This window comes from Silurus meridionalis, chromosome 9 (assembly GCF_014805685.1).
Source record: "Silurus meridionalis isolate SWU-2019-XX chromosome 9, ASM1480568v1, whole genome shotgun sequence".
NCBI classification, from domain to species: Eukaryota; Metazoa; Chordata; class Actinopteri; order Siluriformes; family Siluridae; genus Silurus; species Silurus meridionalis.
In genome coordinates, this window is record NC_060892.1 from 25,211,819 (window position 1) to 25,223,798 (window position 11,980).

The 11,980-nt window shown below is 39.8% G+C and overlaps 1 protein-coding gene across 5 annotated transcripts; it reads left to right on the forward strand.

The window, feature by feature from the left end:
- The first annotated feature begins 2,524 nt into the window (after positions 1-2,524).
- nkpd1 (NTPase, KAP family P-loop domain containing 1) lies at positions 2,525-9,751 on the forward strand. 5 transcript variants are annotated; one of them, XR_006927028.1, is made up of 6 exons: positions 2,525-3,053; positions 3,424-3,493; positions 5,250-5,381; positions 5,509-7,256; positions 8,550-8,877; positions 9,002-9,751. XR_006927028.1 is itself a non-coding variant. In XM_046858488.1 (5 exons), the coding sequence occupies exons 2-5, from the start codon at positions 3,484-3,486 to the stop codon at positions 8,820-8,822; spliced, it is 2,163 nt and encodes a 720-aa protein (XP_046714444.1). In that variant the 5' UTR covers positions 2,525-3,053; positions 3,424-3,483; the 3' UTR covers positions 8,823-9,751. The 5 variants fall into 5 exon arrangements, 4 of the variants coding, with proteins under 4 accessions (XP_046714444.1, XP_046714446.1, XP_046714445.1 ...); XM_046858488.1 differs by having other exon boundaries at positions 8,550-9,751; XM_046858490.1 differs by having other exon boundaries at positions 5,253-5,381; positions 8,550-9,751.
- The last annotated feature ends 2,229 nt before the right edge of the window (positions 9,752-11,980 follow it).

The following is an 11,980-nucleotide window of genomic DNA, read 5'->3' on the forward strand; positions in this document are numbered from 1 at the left end:
GATTTCCTGCATTTATACGTACAAGGCCATAGTTTTTGGTTTATTTCATCTCCTGTAAAATCTCCCCGTTCGATTCGTATCCTATTCTGTACTTTTTTTATATGGCTTGAATAGAACACATGCATTGCATTTGGAAATATTTTTGCATGATATTAATTTGAGATGGTTTCAGATCCTTATGCAATATCAGACGGTGTAATTTATTGAATGATAAAAGTTCTGCTGAAAATAATTGCTCCTAAGCGTAATAACTGGTTGTAAAAGCTCAACCAGACGGATAACTAGATGTTTTAGTTCCGGTTTTCTTGTAAAGAGCAGGTTCTGTTCATTAAAGCAAGCCAGGCCAGACCTGAGGCAGCAAGTATCCCTACTTATCCCAAATACACAACTGACTGACCCCTTCCAATTCCACTTACACCCCTGACAAATCCCACCCAACCCCATTGACACAACTGCCTGATCTCATCCAGTCCTACAGAAACACCTGGCCAATCCCAACACACATGATAACACACTCGAGTAATCCCACATGCTATCCCCCTGACCGATCCCACCTAACCCCACCAACACGCCTGACCGATCCCACCCAACCCCACTAACATACCTTACCTATCCCACCCAACCGCACCAACATACCTGACCGATCCCACCCAAATTCCAGAATATGGAAATATGTATTGGATTTTTGGATTTCTACCCTCCTTTTCACTCCTTTTTGCGGCACGATGTCTGTCGGATTTTTCCTGAAGAAAAACCCCCATTCAAAGCTTCTGCTGGGTTATAACTTTTTGTAAGACACCTCAGGCTCTCGCTTGATGTTAAGAAAGAAAGCGATGGGATAAACAAATGTAAATATACAAGAGGAGAAAAAAAATATGCAGGCAGGAACTGAGAGAAAATTTCACAGGATTTATGCTAAAGTAATAGGGTTATTTGAATCGTGGTTGTTGTCTAAAGTATTGGGACACCTGATTTATTTGGGGTCCCCCCCCCAAGGACGTATGTGGTTCTTCTTCAAATTGTTACCACAAAATTGGAGGCCCACAACTGTACAGGATGTTCCAACAAAACAATGCCCCTGTGCATTAAACCAGTTCTATGAAAATATGCTTAACATGAGTCGAAGTGGAAGATCTCCTGCTGTAGAGCCTTCAACAAAATATTGGGATGAACCCTGACCGCACCCCAGACGTCCTCACCTACATCGGTACCTGATTTTGCAAACCTTATGGTCTGGTGTCCACCAACATTTGCCCATATATTGTTTATTAATTCTCTGTTTCGTTAATATTGATGCTTGGTTGGTTTCGGCTGGGTTGAGAATTTCAGAACTTTGGCTAGCGGTTACTTTTTCTCTGTATTGCGCAATAAGGAGGAAATAAAGATAATAAAGGTACAAGATTTTGGGCTGCATTCCAAAACTGAATGTGTGTATTGACTTGCTAGTTACGAATTCATTTTTTGGGTGTGAGGGGTTGTTGTTTTTTTGTCCATTTCTATATATTTTGACAAACAGGGCAGAATTTCTGTCTATAAATATATTGTACTATACATTACTTTTAAACTAGAACCTCTGACTTTCTGTAGTAAACTGTTTATAGAGAAATCTTAGTTTTAAAGCCTGTTTATTTATTAATTGATTTTATTTCATGCGAATAAAACGGGAGTCATTCGTAATTCAGATGTCTCACCGTTTTCACGAAATGCGAGCACGGAGACCTTGGATGGCTTTTTCAGTTTAAAAAAAAAAAAACACCATACACGATCGACTTTAATTTTCCCGATGCTTTAATGTTCCCAGGGACGTCTCAGGGTTTTTTTAATGGCTCTTTATCGCCCTTTCGTGTTGCGAGCTTTACGTGGAAACAGCACACACCGACTCAAGAGGATGTCCAAGAGGAATGCGTATTAGTAAGCGAGTTTAGACAAGCGTTGTGATTTGCATTTATTTAAATACCTGGAGGATGTGGGCGTGTCCTTTTGAGGATGTGAGGATATCATGCATGAAAAATTGCATTTATACTAAATATACAGAAACAAAAAGTAGGTGACTTGGGCATAATCTATCTTCTCTCTCTCTCTTTCTGTCTGTCTGTCTGTCTGTCTGTCTACCTACAGACGTTTTCTCTCTCTCACTCTCTCCCTGTGATCATCAAGACCCAATGATCTGTAACTCTGTCTGTCTGTCTATCTATCTATCTGTCTGTCTGTCTGTCTGTCTGTCTGTCTGTCTGTCTATCTATCTATCTATCTATCTATCTATCTATCTATCTCTCTCTCTCTCTCTCTCTCTCTCTCTCTCTCTGTCTGTCTGTCTGTCTGTCTGTCTGTCTACCTACTTACACCCTCCTTTTCTCTCTCTCTCTCTCTCTCTCTCTCTCTCTCTCCCTCCTGTGATCATCAAGACCCAATGATCTGTAACTTTGTCTGTCTGTCTGTCTGTCTGTCTACACCCTCCTCTCTCTCTCTCTCTCTCTCTCTCTCTCTCTCTCTCTCTCTCTCTCTCTCTCTCTCTGTCTGTCCGTCCGTCCATCCATCTGTCTACACCCTCCCCTTTCTCTCTCGCTTGCTCTCTGGGTAATGTTTTTTTCTGTGTGTTTCAGGATCATGAACCACTGATCTGTAACTTTTCCCCTCTCTATCTGTCCACCTATCCATCTATCTATCTAGAACATCCCATTTCACATTAAGTCTCCACTCTTCCTGGAGTGTGGTTCTGGCGATTCAGCCCCAGGTAGAGTCTGGAAGGTGAGGTGAGGTGAGGTGAGGTAAGGTGAGGAGGCCTGGGGTGCAGTCAGCATTCACATTCATCCCAAAGGTCTTCAATAAGCTTGAGGTCAGATCTCTTTAGCAGGCCACTGCAAGCCATGTAAACGAACAGTATTTTATCGTTATCTAGAATAACAAACAGTCACCAGCTGAACTGTGCCAATCAGAGCTGCGTGCTTTTCATAATAAAACACAAACACACCCTTTTACGTCCTGCGGTATGAAGGAATGGAGACGGCATTATGAGACCTTAGGTAAGCGTCGTGCGTTTGTGCTTGTAGCAGGTGAGGCTTTCATTTTTTATTATCATGTTTTTTTCATAAAAAGAGATTTTAAAATGAGATTTGCGCACACACACAAATACTTTGAGTTAACACTGTATGATTTATCTGCATTTTATCTTGTCTCTGGACTTTATTCTATGCATCCATTCACAGCGATCCGATTAAACAGTTCAGTCGGAAGAAACTGGGCGTAAGAAAAACGAAAACGCTCCGTAATAACACGCTTCCGTTTGTTGCTAATGGTGGAAAAGTGAATTGGCGCGTTCACGCATAACCCCGATTATAAAGCAAAATCTCCATAGACATCAAAACATGAGCAGAACAAGACGTTCTTTACCAAATCTCACCGTTCTGTTTTTCTTCTTTTCAGGAAAGCTGGAGGGAAAAAGTTGATTGCTATTTTCTATGCGCTGAGAGACCGGAGAAAAGAATGGCAAAAGGTACAACACATAGCTTTAAAATTACAAAAACAATGCAATGAATAGGAAGAAAATGAACATACCCTCCAAACCAGGTTTGATATATAATAATAATGATAATAATAAATTCTTTTAATTATCATTGTCAAATCATTGCCTATAATATTTGCGTTTTCTTGTTCATTCACTACTCTACAGTATATATTTGCCCTATGACACTCTTGGACTGACCTAATCTACAATAAGTACAATCAGTGCATATCTTTATTGTGTTTGCATTGCACAAGGACTTTGTTCTGTTGGGTGTCAGGAAAAAATATATATATACATACCACACCCTTTCCACTGGAAATTCTTGGTTTAGCAAGCACAACATTCTTATTATAGAGTATACAGTGCTTATTTCAGGTAGTATTCTTTTGTTTATGCGAGTCAATACGATTTTAAAGTCAGTTTTCATCAGAAATTATTATTTGCCCGCAGATCTTAACTTCAATTAAAATCAAGGCTTGTTTGCCCCATTTCTTATCGAAGCACCTTGGACTGCATTGGGAAGTAGTGGTTTGAACTTGAGATCAGCAGGTTTTAAGGTTAAACCCCAGCAGTGGGAGCTCAGCAGAAAGGCTCTTAGCCTTTAATCTGGATGAAAATGTCTTCCAAATGGCCTAAATGTAAAAACCTTCCCACCAGCTTTGCACACTTCTTCAGGAAAGATTTCCACCCATTCTTCCTGGTCGATCTTCTCGATATTGTTGTCCAAACTTTGACTTGGCTACTGGACAAAAATGAATCGTTTTGTTTCTAACCTCCTTTGGCCCTTTGCGACTATTGTCCTGCCAAAAGCTGAAGTTTGTTCTAAGCTTTATTCCTTTTTAGCAAACTGTAGCAGATTTCTCGCGATTGAAGCAGATCCCATCCTCGATATTTTGTGCCATACAGTACGTTCTCCCTTCGATTTTGACAAGAAGATCCCAATTTTTAAAGATGAACCTCCCCCCGAGTTCACAATGCTACCACCAGCTTTTAGAAACCAGTCATATCACGCTAGTTATATTACATTAAGACAATCAGAACTATGTCTTTTTACACGCATCATTGACTCTATTTTTTTCATAATAGAACTATTAATTAATAGAATAATTATATTTTTATTAAATATTTTATCTTTAATGTTTTTATCAAACAATTTTTAGCATTTCTTTTTAAACAAAAAACATTTGGTGATTCGACATTAATTAGGGGACCCTCTGCAGTACCGCCACAGGCCTCCGGTTGAAGACCCATGATTCAGACAAATGGTCTGTTTATTGAGTTAAGACTTTTTTAATTTGTTATTAGTGTTATTAGTGTTCAGAAAATCAGGCAGAGTTAATAATACACAGATTTCACACATATAAAGGCTAATTACACGTCCTCATTAAAACCCTTCCTCTGAAGGTTCCGGAAACCTGAGATATCTAATATTTATTGCAAGCACCAATTTTCAGCTTTCGGTTCCCTGGATTCTGTCCAGTAATTTATTTTGAGGGAAATATTGTGAAGTATTTATAAATTGATATTTTGGTTGAAAGAGGCAGATGTAGAGGACAGGTGGGTATGGAGACGGATGATCCGCTGTGGCGACCCCTAATGGGAGAAGCCAAAAGAAGAAGATGATGATTTATGATTTGATATGATGCTGTATCTTATTGAAATCCCTTGCCTTTTATATTGGGTAATGTATTCCAAACGGATTTGTTGAACCTCCTGAACTGAAATTTTCTTTCTGTTTTGTTAGCAGAGCTCTACAAGGATAACGTATATGCATACGCATTATACAAAACTCTGGCCGAAGTCGATCCTCCAATGACTGTAGGCTTGTACGCATCGTGTAACAGCAGGATCAAAATGATTCTCGCGAGCATGGAAGGTTGGTACTAATCTGAATGCTATGCTAGTTTAATTACTAGCGTGTAATTTCAAGCATTGATTATTCTTTTGCAAAATGTTTTAGCAATGAACTTAAACATCCTGTTGCCTTGGTTTTTATTCCAAAGGTTACATGAACGAGGCAAAACAGAACATATGCAGGCCCTCGATCGGGAATCTGATTTCTCTAATCCTTCGTCTTCTTTTCTATCGACCCGTGTGGACGGACAAAACGCAGAGGACAAAATGCAAGCGCTATGTGTTTGTCAGGTTTAGCGCTTGGCACTTTGCAGGGAGCGACATGCTCTGGGCAGGCTTGGTGATGCAGTTGTGCCAAGCTCTTCAGGACGGTTTTGGCAAGCTTCAGCTCAGCCTCTTTCGAGTCGCTCAATACGACAAAGAAAAGGACGCAAAGCCAAGAAAGACTGAAAACAGCTCTGAAGTCTGGAGATCCAAGAAGTTTTGCTGCATTCCATTATGGGCCTTGGTCCTGACAATGCTGATGGTTTGCCTATTTATTGTGGTACCAGTTATTATTTTATCATTCGGTAAACACACGCCTCAAGGGGACGACCAGAATAAAAAAGTGTATGGGGCAGTTGGGGGGTTTCTCATCGCTATGCTAGGTGTCCCTGCAGTCGGAGCTGCGAGATTCATTTTCATATTGCTGAAAAGCCTCATCTTTAGCCAGGACGTGAAGGTAAAAAATGCTTTGGACAACAAGAAGCTCAGCGAGCAGCTGGGTTTGATGCATGAGGTTCGGAAAGAGATGAGGATCCTCTCGTGCTTCGTTCACTTCATGGAGCATTTCGAGCGGCAGAAGATCAAAGTGGTGCTGGAGATCACCAATTTGGACCGCTGCACACCAGCAAAAATTGTCGGCGTCTTGAACGCCATTGGCATCCTTCTTTCTGACGAGGAAAGCCCCTTTGTTTCTCTAGTCGCAATCGACCCTGAGGTTCTTACGCAAAAAATCGACCAGGCAAATGACTGCTATAGTAAAAAGGACAGAGCTTATGGCTTCCTGGACCGCATTATTACGCTGCCGTTCACAGTCCCACCTTTATGCGACGTGTCCAAGTGCAAGGTCTTCGAAGAAATTTCGTCCAAACAGTCTGACGCACTAGAAGATCACGGTGAGAATTTAGATTGCATAAAGACCTCTGACTCTTCTGAAGATGCCCCTTTGATTCAGAACCGCCTGACTGATATAAGCCAAGCCTCATCCTTACGTGCAAACGAAACCACTTACTGTTTGTTTAATGAGAATGACATGGAGCGTTCAATTCAGGAAGCACTTCGGAGCATATACTTATGTGACGAGAAGAGGCTCCAAACTTATATCTCAGAAAATACGGTGTCTATGAGGAGGGTCGCCAACTCCATCAGAGTGTCCATGATGGTCGTTAACACTCTTAACGTCGACCTTCCTTCGCCTGAAAGAGTCGCGGCTTGGGTTGTCCTGGTTGACCGCTGGCCTTGTAGACTCAGCTGGATACTTCAGTGTATGGAAGATGAGCAACAGACTCTGGAGGCTGATCAAACCACAGTTGATAGCAATAGCAGCAAGACTCTATGGGAAGTTTTTAGTGAGCATCGGATTGAGCTCCATGTCATTAGGGCCGAGGTGGAGATGTTTCTGGAAAGAGACGATGATCCGGAGTTGTTTGAGATGTTTCTTAGGAAGGATTACGTGTTCACAGTCAAGGAGGCCAATAAACTAAAAGATTGCATGGTTAACCTGGACTGTTCGATTAAGAACGAGTTGGCGAGGATCAGACAAATCAGCACTTTAAGAGCAATAGGAAGATCTTCGTTCAACAGCTTGTCTCCTAACGCTGTCTTTAACATGTCGGTGGAGGACATTTGCAATGAGGTTGGTCAACTTTCATGTAATCTCAAATACCGTTTAAAGGAATCACTATACCATATGTCACCAAAATACTTCCACATTTGAAATGACTCTCCTTCCACATTTTGGAATGACCTATTTGGAATAATCGATGCACCAATAGTTGATTGCTGGAACTATCGGCTATGGGCAAAAATCCATACCGATAGTTTTTCCGGCTTCCATTTAACCGTCATTACGAGAGCGGCCTCTAGAGGCAAATCACTGACGCCAATCGCAGTTTGTTTTTAGGTGCAAGACAGCGCGCTGCACAGAGAGTGCTATTTACATTATTCAAAAGTAATTAATTATATATTTATATTTATTCATAAATATTTTCATATATTAATTCAACACATTTTCATACTTCTATCTGTTTGTCCTCTAGCTATTAACCTAATTATATGTTAGATTCACGCACCAACCATATGCATAAGCATAAGTAGGTAAATGTTTTGATTTCAATAGTAATGAATATGAAAAAGTTTCATTATGAGAGCAATAATTCTCTTTTAGGAGAAAAGTAATGCTCATGTGTGTGTGTACGGTGCAGAAACAAATAATAAACTAATCTAGCATTAGGAGGCTTAATTAAACTTTTGAAAAATTCCTGTAAAATCGCCACAAAATACTGGTATTTACTCTGTCGCCATGTCAATTTTTTTTGTTAAACCCCTGTGGCCCTCACAGTAAAAAGTTTGGGGACCCCTAAATTTACGCTCTCAAAAACAGGTACCAAGAAAAACTAAAATTTTTTTTTTTGACAGAAATGCCACAGTAGAACCATTACAACATTTCAGAAACCTTTCTAAGTACCATAAAGAACCTTTTCCAGTACCTCTTAAAGGTTCTCAAATGCTGCTTTGCAAGGTTCTGGTTTTGGTTCAGAAAAAAGTTTATCAAAATTGGTTGACTAAATTAAACAGAATAATTTGGTACAAAATATCATTTTATTGACCATTAGGTTTCTATAAAAAGGTTTTCTGTATGATAAATACATGGGTTTTGCTTCATGAATAAATCATTGGGATCATCAAAACAGTGGATTAAACCCAGTGGACTTATTTGTATTATAGAAACAAATTTTTCTGCTGATCCCAAAAAGTTTCCTTCATGCCATTACTCTGAAAACCCCCTTTTTTTGGTTCTTCCTGTTACCTTTATCTTAAAGACCGAATAGTTCATAAAAAATGTATGCAAATTTATGCAAAAATGTATGCAAATAACTGATGATATTTGGTTTATCTAAATAAAAATGTTGTTTTTACACTTCTACAGCTATCCAAGCTGAAGCTCCCTGAAAGATATGCCGAGATTATAAAGCAAAATGATATAAACGGACAGACGCTGCTTCTTAGTGACCCAGCTGACCTGAGACGGGTCATGCAAATGACGCTCGGGGAATGGACGGCTTTCAGGATTCGCTTTCTTGGAGTCATTTCATGGGATCGGTTGAGTAAAACAAAGGCGGCACCGGTGATCTCGAATCCGAATGCGATTTGCTGCGATCCCGTGCGCAGTAGGTGTCACGCAAACCAACATGAAAATTAGTGCAATGTCGGCCATTATCATGAAGAAGAAGAAAAAAAAACAAGATTTCAGTGTGGTAATATTGCAAGAGACATTTGACTCGATTTGCTTTCATTATATGGACTATATGGATTATTTGGAGGCTCCCAATTGTATAGGATGTTTTTTGCATTTTTTTTTTTACTCTTTTACTGTTCCAGCAACTCCATGAAGAAAGGCTTCACATTGGATGGAGTAGAAGATCTCCTGCTATAGAGCTCCAACCCTATTGGTCACCTTTGGGATAAATTGGAACGCTGACTGCACCCAAAGCCCTCCTCACCCACATCAGTACCTGGACTTTCCACTCAAAAATCTAGCGGAATGGAGAATGGGGGTGACCATGGACAGCAATTGGGGTCTGGAATATGATGTTCGTACGAATCTTATGGTCAGATGTAACTTCAGAAAGACGTAGTAGACCAAGACTATCACTAAACCCCCTGCTTAACGTTCCTCAGCTGCCATGTGAAAATGATCACTCCTTTGGATTAGCTCTGTTTGTGTGATTTGTTAGTTCAGCTGAAACGCTCAGGCAACCCTGCCAAATAAGGAAGGAATTACAAATATAGAGGAAAACTGTCCTTGTTATTTCTACTCCCAGCTTTCCGCCATTAGAGCAAGCGAGGGGAGACGGCAGACGTAACAAGGAATCCACGTTAAAAACGGGTGGGAATTGGCCTTTTACTAAACAAAGGACAAGAACGATTGAATAATGAGCTTTGTCGTTTATTTCCGTTTATTTCGTTTTTCCTTTTTTTTGCAGAAAAATTTGACACTAAGATTCTAAACCCTTAGGATGGGGTGCCAATAGTTTTGGAGCGGATTGTTTAACCAATAGAACTCGTAATATGTAAATTATTTAAATGAGCTTTTTCGAAGTGAATTACAAATATAAATATTTAATACAATTTCCCATTTTTTATTTATTCATCATTATTAATGTTCGATGACTTTTACATACACTATATCGGCAAAAATATTTGGACACCTGACCTTTTCAGTAATCTGTGGAATAACATTCCACATTTGCTAATATGATATGTTACTTCCGTTCTTCTGGGAAGATGTTCCACTGGATTTTGTGGAGATTTGTGCTCATTTAGACAGAAAGGTGTTAATAAAGTCAGGTACTGATGTTCTATAGGGTTGGAGCTCTATCGCAGGAGATCTTCCATTTCAACCCATGTAAATCATATCTTTATGTAGCTGGCTTTGTGCACTTTGGTCCTCTTGATGGAACACGTTTGGGTTCCCGAGTTCAGGCAAAAGAAAATTTTCGAACTTTGTGATAAAAGTTTGGCGAAGAACCACACATGGATGAAAAAGTCAGGTGTATCAATATTCACGCCCATGTAGCGTACAGCATATTGCACTTTAATTTAATTAGTGGTACCAGTGATGAGTGATATGCCATGCTATCCAACGTAACAGATGAATAGACGGACTTTGGAACGCCGTATTTGAGGGATCACTCGAAGCTGACTAGAGAATTACATTTACAATGCAAATGGAGCATCGTTGAACATCGTTCATTATGAAATTCAAATCACAGGAGAAAATTTTTTAATGTCCTTCTTCCTGAAAGTACTGACTCATTATCAACGAGTTTTTGATGCTACTCAGAAGAACAAGTCGCCTCAAACAGCGATTCGTTCATTTTTTTACAGATTTGAGTTAATCACTCAACTCTTCTGGTCCGAGTCGTTCGTTCTTTAATCACGTGACTCCCATAGAGGCTATGCAGTGCATCACGAAGGACACAGAATTGAGTAGTGCGCCTCACGAGTCCTCTTGTCTGAGCAGTTCGTCCTTTGGTCAGTTGAGTCCCATAGACACTATGAAGGTGATTAGAAGAACGAAATGAACTAAATGACTCAAAAAAAAGATTTGTTCATTTTGATGGAGATTCGAACGAACCAAGTTACTAAAATGATCCGATCTTCTTATCGCTACCTGAAAGTAATATTTATTTGGGGTATATCAAAATGATGAAACAGAATAGAGGTTGCAACCAATGTCTCAAAACTTGAACATTTTCTTTTTCATTTGTCAATTTATGGTTTGCTTTAAGCAACAAATCAAATCTAAGTTACAAGGCTACACAATTCAATAATACATATCGCCATGTTTGTCCGCCAATGAAACTGGGTCACGAGTGTTCGTGACGATGTTTATGAGGACCGGACTGCTGCTACAATGCCAGGGCGAGTTCTCAAGTGAACAGAGCGACACTTCCAGTCCAATCTTGCAAAATTTTACCTCAGAATACAGACGGCGAACGGCCCGAAGCGTACGGCAAAAACAAACAGTTGTATATGTTGAAGAATATGAATGTGGAAAGTTTTACAGAACGTACGCCGAGCATAAACAGGAAGCCTTCGGCATGACTGTTGCCGCTTGTTTAAATGGGAGTTTAAGTGGTGAAAACACATTGTCCCTGTGGGTGCAGCTGAAGTGTGGGAGCTTGTCACAGCCTTCGTGTGAAGTAAATAGTGATGGAACGAGTTAACAAATGCTTCAGCTGAGTAAAAAAAACAACACCACACACCCCACACACACACAAAGTGCTAAAGATTGAAATCTAAAAAACGCCATATGGTATGAAATGCAGGAATACGTTGTCGTTTCATGACGATAATCCGCCTGGATCGCTTTATCATTATGAACTCGTTTTCCTTCAAACAAACATTAAATGCACTTAAAATTCAAAGGAAAAAAACACTAAAGTATTTGGACAGCCATTTATGCTTCTTCCAAATCGTTCCCACAAAATCGGAGGCACACAATTGTATTTAAATCTAGGAGCATGGACTTTTTACTTTAAATTTGCATAAATCCATGGAGATATTCTTTACATGGTTTGGAAAGGAAGATCTCCTGCTGAAGACCCTAACCCAACTGGGATGAATGGGATGAATGTGAATGTTGATTGCACTCCAGGCCTCCTCACCTCACCTACATCAGTACCTGACTTTAACGGTTTAACGGTTTGGAACGGTTCACTTATTATCTTTAATCAATTAAAAGTCTTCAATTATGTTCAGGTATACATTTACCAGGGTGATGCTAAAAAATCTTTTTTTTTTCCAGAATGTTTGACTGATTTAAGATTTTGTGTCAACTTGAAACTTAACCAC

Excerpts from the sequence above, each read along its gene's own strand:
- nkpd1 (XM_046858488.1), top strand. Across the intron at positions 5,382-5,508 it reads GATTCTCGCGAGCATGGAAG|GTTACATGAACGAGGCAAAA; the intron begins GTTGGTACTAAT and ends TTTATTCCAAAG. Across the intron at positions 7,257-8,549 it reads TGGAGGACATTTGCAATGAG|CTATCCAAGCTGAAGCTCCC; the intron begins GTTGGTCAACTT and ends ACACTTCTACAG.